This window comes from Galleria mellonella, unplaced genomic scaffold (genome assembly GCF_026898425.1).
Source record: "Galleria mellonella isolate WM207_F2 unplaced genomic scaffold, CSIRO_AGI_GalMel_v1 utg113, whole genome shotgun sequence".
Classification (NCBI taxonomy): domain Eukaryota; kingdom Metazoa; phylum Arthropoda; class Insecta; order Lepidoptera; family Pyralidae; genus Galleria; species Galleria mellonella.
This window is the reverse complement of record NW_026441975.1, coordinates 1,175,366-1,195,361: the sequence shown is the minus strand read 5'-3', so window position 1 is coordinate 1,195,361 and position 19,996 is coordinate 1,175,366. Positions and strand designations below refer to the sequence as shown.

The 19,996-nt window shown below is 30.8% G+C and overlaps 3 protein-coding genes across 3 annotated transcripts; 1 reads left to right on the top strand and 2 right to left on the bottom strand.

The window, feature by feature from the left end:
- Positions 1-810: 810 nt before the first annotated feature.
- LOC113513046 (zinc finger protein 512B-like) lies at positions 811-4,419 on the top strand. The gene is made up of 2 exons (XM_031911062.2): positions 811-1,072; positions 3,327-4,419. The coding sequence occupies exons 1-2, from the start codon at positions 1,049-1,051 to the stop codon at positions 4,305-4,307; spliced, it is 1,005 nt and encodes a 334-aa protein (XP_031766922.2). The 5' UTR covers positions 811-1,048; the 3' UTR covers positions 4,308-4,419.
- LOC113513045 (endothelin-converting enzyme 2-like) lies at positions 4,417-14,034 on the bottom strand. Its single transcript, XM_031911061.2, has 15 exons — positions 13,748-14,034; positions 12,463-12,559; positions 11,595-11,689; positions 10,988-11,109; positions 10,485-10,668; positions 9,620-9,881; positions 9,103-9,412; positions 8,322-8,615; positions 7,700-7,903; positions 6,886-7,222; positions 6,481-6,529; positions 6,335-6,402; positions 5,632-5,762; positions 5,172-5,336; positions 4,417-4,901 (listed from the first exon to the last, which is right to left on the bottom strand). The coding sequence occupies exons 1-15, from the start codon at positions 13,797-13,799 to the stop codon at positions 4,728-4,730; spliced, it is 2,544 nt and encodes an 847-aa protein (XP_031766921.2). The 5' UTR covers positions 13,800-14,034; the 3' UTR covers positions 4,417-4,727.
- Positions 14,035-16,843: 2,809 nt separating this feature from the next.
- Positions 16,844-19,347, bottom strand: LOC113513043 (serum response factor-binding protein 1-like). Its single transcript, XM_026897030.3, has 4 exons — positions 19,278-19,347; positions 18,823-18,900; positions 18,116-18,247; positions 16,844-17,493 (listed from the first exon to the last, which is right to left on the bottom strand). Exons 1-4 carry the CDS (start codon positions 19,287-19,289, stop codon positions 17,245-17,247), a joined length of 471 nt encoding a protein of 156 aa, XP_026752831.1. The 5' UTR covers positions 19,290-19,347; the 3' UTR covers positions 16,844-17,244.
- Between the last annotated feature and the right edge of the window lie 649 nt (positions 19,348-19,996).

The window sequence follows — 19,996 nt, the reverse complement described above, 5'->3', positions numbered from 1 at the left end:
TAAAGCGAGTTATGGAGAGAGCCTGGAGTTATTTTGCGTGATAGAATCCGAAATGAGAATATCCACAGAAGAATCAAAGTGACCGATATAGTCCGAAGGATAAGCAAGCTGAAGTGGTAATAGGTTGGTCACATAGCTCGAAGAACCGACAATCGATGAGGAAAAAAGGTACTTGTGTGTCAATCTTGTATAGACAAACGCAGTGCAGGATGATCTGAAATGCATTGCAGGGAGTCAATGGATGCAGATTGCTCAGGACCATTCCTTATGGCAGCCTATGGGGCAGGCCTATGTTCTGTAGTAGACAGTTAACGACTGATACAATCATGATGATGATGATGATACTTAAAAATTCAATGAGAAAAAGAAATTCATGAATATTAGACGAATAAATTAAACCAAACGACTAAAATTTTATATTTACTGGCACCTTTACGAGTATATATTTTAAAAAGTTATATCATTCTTATTTTTTAGTCTAGTATAAAGTTTTCTGAAGGTAAAACGAAACAAACTGGGTAGTAACTTTTTTCATACAAAATTTAATTTAATATTTAATTGCAATCAAAACTCAATATTTAGGTAGATATCTAGGCTAAGCTCTTTCTAACTCAAAAGGGACTAGTTATTTCTCAATTGATTAAGGACAGTACTTTTGACATTACTCGTTCTTTAGAAGAACTGAGAAATAACTTTTTCGTGTAAGAAGAAATAAGGGTGCGGACGCGACATAATATCTGGTCTATTCACTTAAACCCACCTAGGGTATAAATTATTACACGCATATACAATTTGTATATCTGTCCATCTCGATTAGGTAACAGCACGAATGTGGATTTTCAATAAAATCGTTCAATTTTATACGAGCCAGGCGAGTCGTTTCGCTCGGCTTAGAACTGATACGTTCCCTTACGTCTATATAAATCGATGGAACACAAATCGGCCACATATAAGCTAGTTATTTCAAATCGTTCGGTCCATCGATCGCAATCGATTAGATTCGTAAAGTAATGTGATACTGTTGTGATCTCATTTTAGGAATTAAATAATGGCGTTGATCGTTTATTTAATGGTAAGAATGATGTACTTAATATTGTATATAATAATTGAGTAGAAATGTATAAAAAATAATAATAATTGACTTTGATTATACAGAATATACTATGCTTATTATACTCTCTAGAGATTCTATCGTATTAACTGTATGATCAATAATTTGGTTGTTAATTAAATATTTATTTTAATGTTTAAGTTAAAAACTAAGATAAATTCTATATTTCATTTAGTACATAGCCCATCTGTATAGAAAGTATCTTTTATTCAAATACATTCAAAACAAATTGTCTCATTACTAATATCATAAACATGTATAAAAATATATATAGAACGTCTTTATGCGTTTTGTTCAATGACGCTTAAAATAAATTTAAATGAAAGACACGAACGGACCAAAGTAATGCAAATCCATAATCGTGAATTAACTAATTCTTTTTTAATACACGTAGGCAGGGGGGAAAGGGATTGTTAGCAATAGAGTTTAACAGCCCAATTGCTAGCAATTTGCCCTATCAGGGCGACCTCCGCGTGGTTCCCCCTGGAAACCATCGTGAACAATTCTTGTTGAATTCGTCACGATGGGTTAACTGACCCGCTTCATTTTCACCTATCATCCTTCACTGGTGCCCCGCCGGTGTATACCGACAGCGCAGCTGGGGTTTACTATTTCATTATCACCCATAAAAAAAATACACGTAGGCAATACCGCAGGCCATATATACAGTAAATAATAGTAGCGACATATATCTAAAATACGATATAAGTGTTACACCATAATTCTAGACTGTTATATATATTATTGGATAATTGCGATAACACGGTTACGAATTCCATGTTAAATAAAGCAGCAAGACTTCCGATTTTTCATTACGTCGCTCAATGTAATGATGCTCATTGCGGTTAGATTATTAAGCGGTAAATTATTAGGAAAAAAAAATTAATGCGTAGATAAGGATTTTATTGGCTTTCTTGTAAAAGAGTTAATTTTTTTATATCACACTATGGAGAACTATCATATTTCCAATAGTCTGTGATAGTTATAGTATCCATTCACGTTATCATCAATCGATAGCAAATTTTGATTGAGTTTATTGAGGAGTTTAAGGAGTCGTCTATGGTAATAAAAATAAATTAAACAATGAATATGTAATATTTATGATCTGATACTGCTTAGTAGTTTGTAATCAAATTCATTATTTATATAATTAATCCTTTTCAAAAATCTTTTTGGCTGAAATTACGTTATTATACTATAAAATACTATTCTATTCTATTTATAATTGGCGGTAATAGAAAAAAAAATGACTATTCAAAAATGCTTAAATCTAAGTTTATTTCAATAAATATATTTTTTTTCTTTCTTTCTTCCTATTGTCACCGTTTATTTCATAACAATGGCACAGATCTACTTGTATATTACCAGTAGGTAAACCAGTTTCTTCTTAAATTATTTCATTATTAGTAAAATAAACGTAATGCTTATTTGATTGTTTAATTTTCATGACTATAGTTGGCCCAATATTAAATAAATTTATAGTGGATCTTTTTAATATTTAATGAAGTAGGTATTAATTCTATTGAAAGGAACTCTCTTGATTTAAAGTTACGTGGTTTAACATTTCAATAAGAAGTCTGACGAGTACGCAAAAATCTTCGTCTAACTTTATTTGATGATCGCTGATTCTATAAGTACCTTTACCTATTAGCATATGTTTAAATCTATATACGTATAAGGTATGACAGCACATGCGAGCACTGGACTTCACCTTGACCTGAGTACTAAGCCTGTAGACATTGATATAATGTATAACACCTGCAGTGTTCAACGCACTAGCCTTAAATCTAGATAATTTCAAGTTACACAGTGACTTGGCAACAAAATAAAAATTTTGTAGTTTCTAAAAAGTGTACCATTTTTTTAATTTACATAGTCTGTTGATAGCATTCTAATTTCTGATATTAATAATATCTAGAGTGTACATTGAAATGTAATCTGGTTGTATTACATTTTAATTCATAAAAGCTTTGTAATTATTGCTTTTACCAGTACGTGTAATTATTAATATTTCATTGTTTAGGTAATCTTCCTTTCTATAAATATGAAGGGTAGATAAAGACATACTTATGTGTTACTTATGCTATCGAGTGGAGTATCGTTTATAATGAAATATGAACTACGATACTCTAATAAAGCATTTTTTTTTGTGATTTTGAATTAAACCTTTATATCTCAAATTTTAGATAATTATTGTTTTGATATTTCTTTATAGGTGCTGTTAATATCGAGTAGGCTGTCTACAACGAAAGAAACTGAATACAAACCCAAGTTATCGGAACTTCTAGAAAAAGGTGGAATAAAGGAAACTTCAGAGTCAACAAAGGGTTTAAAGCGGGGAATTTATCAAACTGGCTATGGAAATTCATTTGGAGCATCGTCTTATTTGGGATCGTCGTTGGGTCTTGCAGTTGCGCCTTCGTTCGGAATACCTGGTAGTATTGGTCCTACAGTATCTGCGATTTCTCCAGCCATTGCGTCTCCTGCGCCAGCCGTAGTAGCCGCAAGCCCTGTGTCTGTGCCAGCACCAGTTCTTCCAGCTCCCGCTGTACAAACTTCAGTTGCTATAGAGCCCAACCCAGTTATTTTGAGGCAGGAAGTCCCAAGATATATCACTCGCACAATCACTAGGGACGTCCAAGTGCCTGTTCAAGTGCCAGTGCCATTCCCTGTTGATCGACAAGTGCCCGTACCAGTACAAGTACCAGTACCAGTGCCGGTAGTACACAAAGTTCCGGTGGAGGTGACGAAACAAGTACCCGTGTATTACGAAAAGAAAGTGCCATATCCTGTCAAAGTACCCGTGCCGGTCTCTGTTCCAGTGCCAGTGACGGTGGAGAAGCAAGTGGCAGTCGATCGACCGGTTTATGTTGACCGACCTGTCCCAGTTCCACATGCGGTATATGTCGACCGGCCGGTTAATGTCCCGGTACCAGTACAAGTGGATAGACCTGTACCGGTACCACAGCCGGTTATAGTAGATAGGCCAGTGGCGGTGCCTCAACCCTTTGCTATAGAGAGACGGATACCGGTGCAACTAGGAGCGGTTTCTGCTATACCAGCTGTATCTGCTTTACCTGCTATATCTCCAGTTGTGCCAGCTCCAGTAACGTCATTAGGTTTACCTCCTTCCGGAATATCTTACGCATCTCTTGGCTTATCAAATTCAATTTCTGGCTATCATAATTCTATTTGATGTTCTTTATACTAGAATATACCTATATGAGTTTTGGATCACTATATGTTTGTATATAAACGTATCTCTATTTATTTTGTTTATTAAAATTAAATAGATGGAAACAAAATCATTTTAATTATTTTATTTTATTAGCCAAAGAAATACAAATTGAACCATAAATTGAATACAGTGAAGACTTTTTTATTTTATAAAAATGAATATTTGATCTTATATTATAATAGGCAAGATGCTGGATATTTATATTTTCACAACACAGAACTCACTCATAGATTAAGTAAAGAGTTTAATGTCAGAGATAATTTTAATTAACTATAAAAATATCTATAGGTAGGCACCAAATGTATCCCACACATAGTGAGAAGGTTTCTTTTAATTAACCACAAACAATGGGAAACTGGAATTATAGGTTGTATTTATTTAGAAAATTATGCATCTTTTAGTGGGATTCATTGGAGAACCGGGAGGACAGTGCCAGGCTTTGGCAAATTCTTCATTGTTCTGCAACGCACCCCGAGCTCTGAATTTCTGAGGCGAGTGCTCATCGTTTAGATCAGCTTCTAAGGAGTCCCTGGTAGAAACTCCACACCATAACTGAAAAGCAGCATGAATGATAAAGTATTCTGCAGGTCTTAATTTAGAATTGTGAAGCCGATAGTCATTAAAAATCAATTTCATATATGAAATGCTCTGTTTTTAATCGATTTTATATTATATGTTTTGTATGAGATGGAAATAATAACCATATATTGTTATAAGTTATATTTTCTTAATTTTTTAAATTCTATTTACTAGATAATAGCTAGCATCGTTTAGTAATTAATCTAGAATTAATTTATCTTCAATAATAATAACGGTACATACATTTCCGTAAGATAAGAAGAATAACTGTTCCGAAGTCATATGCTCAAAGCCAGGCAGTTTTTCTTCAGGACCATACATATGTAAGTGACGTTTTAGTGCCAGCAATGCTTCTCTTACGCCTCCGTTATCGGCAATATTCTCTCCTAAAGTCTTTTTGCCGTCTAACTGAAAATATACGTAATTCCTCTTATGAAATTGTTTACTTAGGTTTACATAGACGATTGGAAATTGTTACAAGCAGCCGGGTTGTCCAATGGAAAATATAAAATATAAGTATGTATAAATAGGATCATAAGTACGAATAATTTCTAAGCCTAGAGTTCGTACTGATGTTTGTATGTCTTTAATTTATAATATGTACAAATGAAACAAATATGGACCACTTTAAATTTCCAATTCAAGGCCAAATTACTGAAATCAATACGATATAGCTTCTATACGTTTTAATAATGGTACTTACATATTCATCTAATTCTGGTAGATAATAAGCTGAGTACTGATCGATAAAGCATTGAGTCATGTTCACGAATGAGTCTATGGTGTCGTTTGTCCACCACGGTAGAAGATTGCCATTTTTGTCGAATTGACGACCTGAAGTCATAAATTAATATTAAATGGTCACTGGTTACAAAAAATACAGGTTTACAAGGTTTAAGATGATAATCACGGGAAATAATTAAGGTCGAAGCTCTTTCTGCTCATTGTATAAATATTGTAACAAGATAAAATTTTGAATAGTCTCTAGTATGCAATCGGTAGCAGAAAAATGTGAAAGTTGAATAATATATTACTTTAACGGTTCGACCAATTGTAAAGAAATTTAGCGTTTTTAGTGTTTCGCACGGACAAGTTAAGAAATTGGAAATATATGTATATTAATAGAAGGAACTTAGAAGATTAGAGCCGTGAAGAGAAGCCAAAAAAGAAAACAATAGAGTTGCGTGTTCCTTAAATAAATAAATAAATGTCAAATTTACTAAATAATAACAAAAAAACTATAAATAAAATATGTGGCTTGTATTCCACAACAATAAATATGGTGGATAATAAAATCATTAAAAAAAAAGCAATGGATAAAATGAATAGATAACTTTTCTAACATATCAAAAAATTCAATATGCTAGGTGTATTTTTTGGAGATTAATGGATCATGGACTACTTACCGAAATTATCAAAGCCGTGTGTTACTTCATGACCAAGTACTGTTCCCAAAGAACCGTAATTGAGGGAACTGTAGGAATTATAAATAAAAATTACATTTATATTATTCCTCACTTCTCAAAATTTAGGATATAAATAAATTACTTACTCAAGTCCTAAATTAAAAAATGGATACTGTAACATCACCATAGGTACAGCTGCGTCCAAGGATAATTAATATGAAATAGTTTATTAGGAAATATTCTGTTATAGTATACCTATAGCGGGTAAAATTATTATAATTATAACATTTTTATGATAAAAATGTTTTGTAGGATAAAACTGGTTATTGGTCATACAAATATTTTACAATAATAAATTGGGATGCAAGTATAGTATTAAGTATAATATTTTTTAAAAGTGGTTTCACAAAGAATGACAATATTCTTTTTTCTTGCAGCCACATAATAATTATGATTTGGATTATATGTCTATGAATACCCGATAATTGTATAATATGAAATATTATATTACTTTTATGCAAAGCTTAGTGTATATAATATTATGGTCTTACTTATTGTATTTTCTTGAAATGTATGATAAGCATTTACTTCCGTTGGATCTGTCGCCCATGTATAATTGTTTCCATTACGAAATTTATTCAATACTTTCTTAATTTTCACTTGAATTATATTTATCATATTATCTAAATGTGTATCAGTGTTTACTTCTATGCCTTCATAGAACTCTTCTAGTCTTCCTTCTTCATAGAACCAATCCGGAAACCCAATTAAGGTTTTCATTTGTATTATTTTCTGATAAGTAGCTAATTTTGTGTCGTCATCCATCCATTTTGTTTTACCGACTAAATGTGCTAAGGCGTTTTTTATTTCATCGAGCATTATTTGGATCTAAAATTAAATTATATTTTAAATAAATTAATGCTTAAGATATTATTATAACAGTATTAATATGCACGTAATGCTAGAAAGATTGTTGTTGAACTTGGGAATTATTTATTATTTATATGTACTTAAATTCTTATAATTTCCAAGTAAGATATGTTGAACAATTTTTATGCATGTTTGGCTCTATGGATGCTTAGTCATTGTTTCGATGAAAATTCAAAGTTTGAGATCCCACATTTTGATCTACGATGAAGACATTAGAGATTATACTTGTAGTCACATTCATTGTCTAAAGATATCTCCTAGATATTTTTTAGAAACCTGGTTTGTTATGTCATTATAAACTTTAGGTATTTAAAGCTGCGAGTAACTATCATTTGTTTCTTTATAAATACTTTAATAAATCCTTATTACAATTTTCTTCTCGATTAATCCTGATATATTTTTTTAATGCAAAATTTGTGAGATCCGATAAGGTACCTTAGGTCTGGTGAAATTATGGAAGTGAGGATCAACAATAGCGTATGATATAGCCATTCCCATTAGATCATTGACTGCGCTGGCGCACTGTAGACTGCGAGGTGGTGACGGTGACTCTGGACGGTGGGTTCGCATGTCATCATATGAACGTTGGTACAACAATCTCAGCTCCTTTGTCGTGTGTGCAGCCATTACTTCTACCACCTGTGATGTATGTATTGTGATAGGTATAAATTTAATAATATAATAGGTTTTACAAACAATAACGACTTCTTTCGTGACAATGGCAATTTAGATTGCAAAATCATCAAAGTCAGTTCAGAATTGGCGAAGATCTTGTGAAAAAAATACATACAACATGACAACCTTCTCTTTTTTGAAATCGTTTAAAACTTGTTTCAAATCAATTAAAAAAAAATCTTTTACAAACACTATAGCCATTATTTAGTTTAATTACCATTTGGCTAAAAGTATGTATAAAAATTCTTCGAAACTGAAAAGTTGAAAATTAGTGCTGTTTTTAAGTAACTTTTTATAGTTTTAAATAATTTAAAGGAATACTTAGCTCTAAACATTGTTTATAAACAATTTTTTGAGTTGGTTTCCTCGTATTATAACTTACCTTTACCCAAATATAAAGCTCAATAACAACCGGAGGTGTATTAGAAAGGTACGCTGCAATTAGGCCCAGATATTTCATGTCGGACTCAGATATGAGAATTTTATCTGTTTCAAAGTTTAGAGTCACATTACTAATACAAAAAACTCCTTCTAAATATTCCTTCCATATGGGCTGTGCTGTGCCATTGTTGTTTTCAACTATCATGTCGGTGTGTGTTTGTATTTCATCGACAGTATATTCTGGTATGTGCAAAAAGTCATCGCTGTCAATTTCTGTATCATTGTTGGTTTCTAGCTAAAAAATATATAGGTTAAATATATTAAACGAAATAGTTTTTCAAATATTTCTACCAGTAAGATAGGATATCCGGGCCATTCAATTTATATTCATTTCAAAAAAATATTAATGCTGAAACTATGAATAAAAAATTGCTTTTAATAATTTATTTTAATAGAACAAACTATAAAAAATTATTAGAACGAACAAAACATTAAAAATTATCGTATATCGTTACATGTATTGGTTTTGGTTTTTAGAGATACTATTATGATTACTTATATAAGAGTGGCAACTAATGACATTAAAAGTTTCTCTCTGTTGTAGGATACCGATCGTTCGGCTTTTATGTGGAAGCAAGTGATACTCATTTTTTAATAACCCAAACATGATATTTATAAGTCTAATATTAATTAATTAGATGTAATGTTCTCAGGTTAATCTAATGCCATATTAGAGTTAAATTGAGATATATTTAGAAATAAATATTGCTTTTACAAAATACCTCATACACATCGTTGTAAATCATAAAATATTCATTTGCAGTCAAAATAATGTTCTGATCTAATTCAACTTCACCTATTTTTGAATCTTTTATTTCACCCGTTTCTATAACGAATAGTTTCATTAGTTCAGCATAGAATAATTTGTATATATGTTCTGTTTTCTCATCGTCTCCTTTCTTCTTTTCTTCTCCATTATCTACTTGTTCATTATTTAATACAAATGTTTCGTCTAGAACTACATCATCTGTCAGTATCTTAAATGGTCTTTTATTTTTATATCCAATATGTTTCTTTTTGTCGTTATGCATGCTAAAAATGAGTAAATATTTAAATAAATAATATGGTTATTTTTATTGGCATCCTTAATACAAAAATAAAATTTCTATGTAATTTTTTTAGTGTAAATTAAATTGTTTTAGTTAAAATGTTTGTGTAATCTATAACACTATTTACATATATTTCAATAACTCGTATAATAAAATATAATGTATGTACTAATAAACTTTCTTTACTTACCTTGGAAAAGGATTTGTAGTCTCTGGCGATCCCATTACAAGTCTATAAATTGAGGAATTTTTAGGATCTGTGAATATGTCAAAACCAATCAGGACGTCCATTCCTAATTGAGTTTTGATTTTGATTACTGTATCTAGCCAGTTGAAGTTGTAAGTGGAATAGTCAAAATCTTCAGTCAAATTTATATAAGTAGGATAGTGAGGCAAATCTAAGGTATCTAAAATTTTCAAGACTGGTTTCAATCTAAGCTTGTCTAGTTTTTCTGAAAAATGGAAATGCATAAAATTATGTCCTTATTTTAAAACTGGGCATTTGTATTAAAATATTCCATATATCTTACAATACTATACAAATACCTATATAAATATTTTCTTGATATAAATTTATGAGATAGTTATTAAAACAGCAAGTGTACTTTTAAGTTAAATATTAATATATATATATATATATATATATATATATATATATATATATATATATATATATATATATATATAATAGCTAGATAAATCTAATTATTATATCATTTATAGATAAATTTATAAATATAAAAATATATTTTTGTAATATTTTTATTTAATATTATCATTGCCAAATTGCGTTGTATCTATTGTCTATTTCTTGAGTCAGTTTGGATGAAATTTGTTTCAGAGAATCTGAGGTATTAGATCTTAGATTTATTTTTATTAAATTTGATAAAGAAGAAGGACATAGGCTATTTTTATTTCAATCAATTAACATTATTATATCGATCATGAAGTCTAAATTGCCGGTAAAGCTAGTAAATGTGTAAATAATACATGAGGAATTATTGGTGTAAATGTTTAGTGGAAATTCGATGTATTTAATTATAGTTCTAACATACCGGTATCCATACAAGCAGTGTACAAATCTTTAGCTTGCTGCACTGGCAGTGGCTGATCACTGATGTTCTTAGCGAGGAAGTCCCGCACTAATGCGTACACTTTGCTCTGTTTGTCTCTGAACCAGTCGTACGAACGGTACGCATCTGGACGCGGATGGTCTTGTGCCCAGTTGCCGCATACAAACTGCGATGTACTAAACTCGTTAATATGTACTTTAATAACCTTACTTATGTATAGTATATGTAGAAAAGTTTAGACATACTTATATAATAGATAAAATTCAACTTAATTTTAGTAAGAAAGGAAGAAAATGTAGATATATGCATGGAACTTGGCAAACATTCAAATGCACGAAATATAAATTGCATACATTAAATGATCTATTATTATGATCATTAATTATATTAATAATGTATTCATAATATTAATAGTATATAATAACTTTATTAATAATATCATGTTAAAACTAGGCATTACTTGCTTTTATTTTGTTAACACACACCTGATAAAAGTCATCACAAGGATTTGCGTTCTTGTCCATTGAGAGAGCTAGATTGGCGGCAGACCGGAGGCATTCTTTGCTTTTACACAGTCTTATTGGTTTATGAAACTTTTCCTTTACATCTGATAAATAGAAAACAAATTAACATAATATAATGTAAAATATAGTCGTGAGCATATTTTTTTTATTTAAATTTCAAATATAAAACAGTTCTTTGAAAGATCAAAATATGAAAGTGAGATTAGGTCGCGGCATTTCACGTCTCAATTTGTCGTGAAATTTGGTATATTTGTAAATATTGTATTTGACTTAGGGAATTTGCTGTTTTCAAAATGTATGTGTGCGAAAATTAGATGATAGAATAATACTATAAGAAGAAAAATATCCAGACCTAGCCATTGTTGCTAGATTTCGAACAAGAATGCTCCGAATAAGGAATGGTAAATAGAAGTCGACTGTCTATGGAGATGGAAATTAATTTTAATATTATGCACGTATTTTGCTATTATGAATCCTAATAATTATTATATTATTACTATTGTAAAAAATAACAATTATGACACGAAAAATATTAGTTAAACATAAATATTATTATAAATGTACTTACATAAAATTATAAAAACTAATAACGCTATAAATAATAAGGCAATTAATGTAGCTAATAATAATAGTAACATTTTGTTCATATGTCTCCGTCGAAATCTGAAAATAAAGTTGAGCATTAGTGCTGAATGTTATACTTATCTATATTTATAATAAATCTGTACAGAAGTCAATTCTGTACATAAAATATATTTCCAAAATAATTATCAGGAGGTGTGGTCAGTATCAGTCAGGTCAGGTATCAGTGGGGTAGTGAACGATACTGATGCCAAAAATGCGATCAGTAAAATTTTTGTCTATCTGTCTGTATGTTCGTTATAGAAACAAAAACTAGTTGACGGATTTTAACGAAACTTGGTACAATTATTCTTCATCCTGGGCAGGTTATAGTATACTTCTCATCATGCTACAATCAATAGGAGCAGAGCAGTGAATGTGTCTGTTACATCAAAACCACTGAACCGTGAGGAAGGACATAGGCTACTTATTTTACGAAAAACCACGAAAACGCGGACGAAGTCGCGGGGAACAGCTAGTGTTTAATACGAGTAGATTGCGTTAAAAATTCAAGCCATAGAATCCTTTCTTCACTTTTTTATATTGTTATTTATTATAGTTATAAAAATAAATGGTGAGTTTAATTTTTTTTTGACTTCACTGCAACTATAGGTGTACATATGCTACGAATATTATGTATTTCTATGTGTGTTGGAATGTAACAGTAAGTGCACTTTATATACTTTTTTTTTATATTCTCTAATCTATTTTAGTTTAATTTCTAGGTAATGCAATCCTGATATCAAAAGAGTTGGAGTAAAACTGGGATAAGTCGAAATTTTTCATTTTATAGATTAAGTAAAAACACCACTAACCTAGCAGTTCTTGAGCCGACAGCTATCAAGTAGCCTGACTCTCGTAAATCGCTTCCATTTTTAAGTGGAGGGGTGTTTATTTTAGAGCTCGCTGTACCTGTTGTAAATAGCAATGATGTTATTAGTAATATGTTAGTAGTAACAAAAATTGTCTTCATGTATGGAAACACCAGTTATTTTGATTTAAAAACTATTGAACCGATTTTAGCTAAATTTCTATAGGGCTAATCTGTAAGTATAAAAAAAAAAAGATAAAAAAAGGAATTTACAAATTGGTTCTAAACCAGCTGAGGGAATTATGAGGTAACAGAGATAAAAAAATACAGACAATGTGAATATATTCTTCTTTTTGAAGCTGTTGATAATATTATTAATATGACAGTAATCCAGGCTGGTCAAGTAATTTATTTTAATTAATATTTTCAAAGAATAAAACATGCTCTAACGGTAGAGACAAAACCACATACTGCGACTAAAAATTAATGAAATTTTTAGATTTGAGACCTTAAAATGTTGGCTATAATTTGCAAATAGATTACAATATATGGTGAGTTTGAATTTTCATTGGTTTGATCCATACATATATGGAGACATTTGACGTAAATAATACTAAATATTCTAGATATAAAAAATAAGCTTCATTAAATTTATTTTTAAATACACTAAGTCACTTTAAATTTACTCTTACATTTAGTGACGGCCTTAGCTTAATAGGTGAAAATGGAATGGTAACCTCGTCTGCACTATCGGTATATAGTGGCCGGATACTAGTGAGGGATATATGTCTGAAATATAAGATATTAAGCAAAAAATTCGCATGCGAAGTAGATGCGACGTCTTTATAAATACACGTTTTATTTTAGACTTTGTTAAGATTTGATCCTGTGAAATCATGTGCCTATACAGAGAGAGACTTTACCTCCTTATACAATATTCAAAATTGTACATCATAGGTCCTTTGTATCTTTTTTTATAGGCTTCGCCAACATGAATCGGTTTATGAAGTATCCTATTTTCTATGTTAGGTTATAACCTATTATATTTATTTATTTTATTAAATTTAATTCAAATCCATACAGTAGTTTTTTTTTATGGAACATATATCCATTCATACAAACATTTGCATCCATACAAGTCATCCCATTTGTAATAGTCATAGGATTAATTTGTTATAATTTTTTAATTCATTATAATTTTTTTATTTAACATTTAATATTTTATGCGATTTATTATAAAGATTTTTTATAAATATGCGTGATGTTTAAATCTGTTTTTTTTTACTCACGAGCGACCGTTGGTCCCATGATGTCTCCACCACTTCCTGGCCACGCATGCATTTTGAAAATTATTTATTGAATGAAAATAGTATAATCAATTTTAAAAGTAATCAAGTTAAATTTCTGTTAAATAGAGACATTTCGAGGTTCTTTTTTTAATTTATATTTTTATCTTTTTATATCAGAACATTTTAAATATTTTATTTATGATACTAGTCGTAAATATTTTTTTTATATATATTTTCTGTGCTCACTCCGTTCAGTTACATAGCATTTGACTTACTGAAGCCTTGTTGTGGTTCACTGAAAAATATTCAATGTGGTTCGTTGTAGTGTGTCCAAAGTTACGGACTGTTTAGGATTTTCCTTTATATGACTTTTTTGACAAGTGATTTATCTGATTTGATTTAGTATTATATGGATTTATATATATATATAATTTGTACAATATATTCAATAAATATCAATCAATATCACCTACGTGAAAAGATTTTTAAAATAGGCAATTGTTTTAAAAGATTACAGCATAATACGACATTGGATTACAGTTCTCGCCTTCTTATTATAAAATAGCTGTTTCTTGTCACTTTGTCTGCGTGCTTCAGTATATAAAGTTTTTTATGTGTTAAATAAGAGAATAACTTCTCCATGTACTAAATGTTATTCACATCCGTTCAGAGGTTTAAGTGTAATTGAGTAGAAAACATACAAACATTAAAAATCGTTATAAACTTCCACATATATAATATTAATAGGATGAGATCATTTAAATAATTCTGCTTTAAGACTTCAAAATCCAAAGAAAACATACGAGATTACAAAAATTAAAATTTTCAGTATCTAAAAATTTATTCGTCAACTTTTCTTTTATTATACTAAAAGTGTGGTTATTTTAATGTTAAGCTGATTCACAAGATAGTGGTTGGCCTGATGTTCCGTAGAGCACGCGATCGCTAGTGATGTGCTCCGTACTATAGTATCGATTCAACAAACTATAAAGTTTGCGATTTATGGGATATTTTCATTCATCGCATGATGTGATCTGCTGCTGTCATAACACGCATGGTGTTACCGTAATATTTGTTTGTGACTTTTTGTTATTCTTTCGATACATTGGTTTTGGTTTCATATTTAGCGTACCTAATAAGTAGGTATCAGGCTGTTTTGTGACGTATTTAATAATTTTTTTTAGATTATCGTGTTGTTTAAAAATAGATAATAATAAGAAGCCTCAATCTGTATTGTAAGAAATTAAGAATACACATTGGGGTTGATACTGAGGCGTCATATCTCTAAACTTAAAATTTCAAAATTTTAAAACATAAATCTTTACTTTTTTTTTATTGTAATTTGTGTGCTGTAAGTAATGTAAATAAATTATCTATCTATCTGTCTATCTACTTACAGAAATTACTACTTTAATTAATACGACCAATATAATTAAATTTCCAATAGACTTATATCAAAATTATTAAAAATTTAATATATAATGGTCTATAAAACAGTAATTTTGGGAAATTAAATATCAAATTAAAATATTGGGTTAAGAGATAAGTTTACAGAAGTAGCGCCATTGAATCGGCCCCGTTGTGTTGACCATTTACTATTCGTATCTATAGGATGTCGTAAGAGGTAACTACAGAAATGGGATTATAACATGGTGATTAATCTATTCAAGTAATTATGAACCCGATAAATTTGAATATAAAGCGATTATATCAATATACATTATTATTACGTAATAGTGACAAAAATATTATTTTTTTATCTAATTAATAAAATCGATAGCAATTTAGTGTATGCATCATTAGGTAGTTAATTTGGGACTTCAACAAAATAATTGTGTTAGTAAAAACATCACTAAAAGGTCTATTCGTATGTACATAATGAATATTAAATATAGGTTCACTCTTGGTCACATCATAATTATCATAACGACCCCATGAAATGTACTTACATGACTCATATAATGGATTGTGTTCTGAAGAACTATTTGATCAGCTTACAGCCACTTTTCATCATCGCATCGCTCCCCATCGGCAGGGAATCCATTCTTACATATTAGAAACAGACTGGTCACGGACAATGCGGTTTCAGAGACGTTTCCTCCCGCAAACATTCAGGTTTTGGAATGACCTTCCTGTCGAGGCTTTCCCTAGAGATAGTCTCTAAAGGGTTCTTCAAAAAGGGCGTATTAAAGTTTTTTAAATATCGGCAATGACGTTTGACATTCTTGGTGTTACAGGCGTCCATAGGTTACGGTAACCCTTACCTTAGGCCGTATGCTTGTTTACCACTATAGTAGTATATAAAACTCATTATCGACATTAATACTATTGATAAATTTTATTTGGAATTTTACTAGATAATATAACAAAATTGTAACTAGGCAATGTTTGTACATGGGAGAATCTTAAGAAACCTTATATCTTAAGAAATAAAGATATAAGGGGTCTTAACAAGAACAATAGAAACTAAAACAATATTTTTTTCTGCCTGTATCAAGCAAAAACTACTGCATAAAATTGGATGCGTTTTTTACAGATGTGTTCCTGAAAGTTTAATTTAATAATCTTATCTTAATACGATATTAACAATTGATAGAACATTTGTAAATGGCGTATTAATAATTAATTTCTTATCTAATTCATTAGTTTTCCTATTTCTTAAATCTATGCGTACGAATAAGCGGGCAAAAAGTTACTTGTAGCTTTGAACAAAATATCAGCCAATTACTGGAATATTGACTGGATATATATATATATATATATATATATATATATATATATATATATATATATATATATATTATTCTATCATAATAGAGTATCATATACTCGTATATCCCGCGTGAATTCGTACGTCTTGTATGTATCCAAAAATAATTTTCTATCACTAAATAGAATGTTTTAAGAAAGGATCACCATTTAATAGATGCATCATTGCAATTTTTATAAGTCACGAGTTTCTTTATGTATCATAACTTCTAAAAGCTTAAATAGATTTGGCGGAATGGGATATTGAATTGTGATATGTAGGTACTGTTATGTGATCGCGCCACTTTAAGTCCCGATCGTGAATTTAGGCAAAAAAAAAATACAAAATGGATGATAAAATAATTTATTGGCCTCACAACAACATCACGGACATGATCTCAACGTATAAATAAAACAATTATTTACAATCGGCAGTGATAAATTTTAACACAGACATAGATAGAGACAGACTATGCAAATACTTTGATGTATATGAAAACTATGTGTGCTAAATTTTTTCTAGTTATTATGATGTTACAATAACTAAAAATGGCCTTTTACACCAAATTATCTTATAAATACCATCTGTAATGTTTTATTGTCAATTATTTGCACCTGTTTTTTTACAAAAATTTAATTGCATTCCAAATAGATTTTTAGGCATTTTTTAAACCTTGGAAAGAAATATATTGACACGCAAAGTATATGTAGTTGCAAGATCTATTTAAATCCATGTCTATGGTTGTCATTTACCACCCGTGGCCGACCGAGCCGACCGATAGATACTTTTGGACGACGGGTTGTGCTATGGTTTGCACGACTGGTTGCTGGATAATGGGCGCTTGCACGACTGGTTGCTGAATAATGGGAGCTTGTACAACTGGTTGCGCAACTGTTTGCACGACCGGTTGGGATACGATCGGAGCATGTACGACCGGTTGAGATATCACGGGAGCGGCGTGGACCACTGGTTGAGCCACTGATACTGGGTGGACGATCTGGAATTCAAACGTTATATTTTTATGTAAGAATAGAGGATTATAGAGGCATGTAGATGTCGGTGTTGCCTCTAGGTAGCAAGGTGACGTCTGCGACTCAAAGTAAATGTCAGATTTTAATCATTTTAAGGTTAGTGCTAAAAATCGACGTCAATATAAAGACTAATTGCTACGTGGGTCGAACTACTCCGAAAAGGATTTAACGTAAAGATAGATGATGATGAAATTATGAGTATATAATTAAGAACCGTGTGTTATTAGGATAAGGATAATTTAGTTAAGGTAGGTTAAATGATAGGATCCGAGAGACATTTGACTTCTATTATTAGATCAGAAACATGCTTACAGACTTCCTCTCCTTATGCATGCCGTTTGTCATCAAAGGGAATGTTTTCTTAATTAACATCTTAAGAAAAAATGTAGATGATGATTACCTTATCATCGCCATAATGCTGGTATGTGTTAATTTAAAAAGTGGAGATCAACGTGACAGTACTTATTTTTTGGAGGACTATTGATAAAATTAAAAAAATACAAAACTGCAAAATGTGTATTTTGGGGGGAATATTGTCTGAACAGATTCAGAATTACAGCGGTATTTAGTAGATGATGAGGTGGTTACCTGTTGGAAGGAAGCATAGCTAGTGGCGGCCGGTTTGGCGATGACCGGAGCGGCGTGTACGTAAGGTTGCGCGACCACCGCCGGCTGGGCCACCGCCACCGTCGGCTGCTGGACTACACTCACTGGTGAGTACTGTCACATTTTTAATAATAATATTAGTTCAAACACGTTATTATTTTATACATATAAAACTAAACTTAAAAAAAGAACTTGAAAATTATTTCCCTCAAATTGAATAATATGTAATTTTTTTTTGCCCTGATTCTCTTATTTTAGACATCTTGGCCAATTCCTCGTCGTATTAAAAAGGATTTTAGATTTTTTAATGTGGAAAGTAATTTCACATATGAAACCATTATTGTTAAACAATCAACTACTCTTGGTATTAGAAACAAAACTTAGTGCGAGTCTTGGTAACCTTAATAAAGAATTTAGTATTATTATTAGTAGTTTTAATAAGACTATTTATTAGTGTGTTTTTCTATATTTTGTGATAAAAAAATATGAATTAATGTTTACGCTACCTGACCAGTTTTGCCTTATGATATTCTTGAGATTTTTTTTGCATTAATCAATATTCAGTATGCATCAGCTTATGTGGTATTAATTGGTAAGGCACGTTATCGATGGTAAGGGATACAGTATTCGAATCCTGTCGGAGGGTTAAATTTTTCAATAAAATTTGTTGAGATTTTCTAAATACTTACAGAAGGAGCACTCCATGGTGAAATAAGTCCTCCTGGACGTGGTTTAGCAGTAGCTGCTGACAGTAAAGCAAAGAATATCTGTAACAAATAGAATAAGCCCTTCATACCAATAGCCAATAAAGAATATTCTATTAATTGATGCTATGAATTAAATTAAATAAAACATATAGACCAGGTCATATTAGAAAAGTTTCTTCCTAATTATCTCGATCAAGAATCGAACTGGGTCTTTGTTTATAGAAAGTAAAGCCATTAATTAAGTAATTGCGACAAGAAAATTTCATAATTAGTAACAAAATACACTCGCTGGAATAAAAAATATGCTTATTTAGAACATATTTTTTGTTACAGTGAGTTTATGGTAAATTTTTTAAATTTTCATATTTTTGATGGATAAAATAATAAGAGTATAAATATATAGTTAATATATCTGAACAAACTTGTAGTGTACTTACAAGTGACCACATGTTTTTAATAAACTGTTAGAGACGACGTTTAAATGTTGTCTGACCAATTATACAAGCCTGTGCACTTTATATACCTACTTAATTGGAATTTTCATATAGGTACACTATCGACTCAGTTCATACATCCTATGTTGATTTAATTTTAGGCGCGTACGTGACATGGCTTGCTCTCTGCTGGTGCATAGGTTATTCAGGCATGTTGCTAACTATCACAGAGGTATAAATAATTTTATTTAAATTTTATGAGTAATATAATGCATTTTGTCTAATTATTCCACGTTATTTCCATTTTGTTTGTGTAAAAATTAGAGAAGAAAAAGCAGGCAAGCCAATTTTTTTTTAAATGGACGATAACAGAATTGTAACTTCGCCTGCGCTACCGGTATACGCTGTCAGGGCAACAGTGAGGGATTATAGGCGTGAATGAATGTAGGTTAGTCGGCCCATCGTCACAAATTCATCATGAATTAACCACGATGATTTCTAGAGAGGACTGTGTGGAAGTTTTTTTTATTGGGTGATAATGGAATAGTAACTGCGCCTTCGCTATCGGTATACGCTAGCGGAGCACCTGTGAGAGATGGTAGGTGAGAATGAAACAGGTCAGTTGGTTCATAGTGCCGAATTCATAATAATTATAAACATTAGAGTATGATATAATCTGTAATGTCTATGCTATTCTACACATCTATAAGCGACAATAGACA

What these genes read in the sequence shown, in the direction of transcription:
- LOC113513046 (XM_031911062.2), top strand. Translation starts at nt 1,049, where the DNA reads ATGGCGTTGATCGTTTATTTAATG. An exon ending in CGTTGATCGTTTATTTAATG is followed by an intron (nt 1,073 to 3,326) that starts GTAAGAATGATG and finishes ATTTCTTTATAG; the next exon opens with GTGCTGTTAATATCGAGTAG.
- LOC113513045 (XM_031911061.2), bottom strand. Translation starts at nt 13,799, where the DNA reads ATGCATGCGTGGCCAGGAAGTGGTGGAGACATCATGGGACCAACGGTC. An exon ending in CACTGCTTGTATGGATACCG is followed by an intron (nt 9,882 to 10,484) that starts GTATGTTAGAAC and finishes TCCATTTTTCAG; the next exon opens with AAAAACTAGACAAGCTTAGA. An exon ending in AGCTTTATATTTGGGTAAAG is followed by an intron (nt 7,904 to 8,321) that starts GTAAGTTATAAT and finishes CATACATCACAG; the next exon opens with GTGGTAGAAGTAATGGCTGC.
- LOC113513043 (XM_026897030.3), bottom strand. An exon ending in CACCATGGAGTGCTCCTTCT is followed by an intron (nt 18,248 to 18,822) that starts GTAAGTATTTAG and finishes AAAATGTGACAG; the next exon opens with TACTCACCAGTGAGTGTAGT. An exon ending in GCTATGCTTCCTTCCAACAG is followed by an intron (nt 17,494 to 18,115) that starts GTAACCACCTCA and finishes TTTGAATTCCAG; the next exon opens with ATCGTCCACCCAGTATCAGT.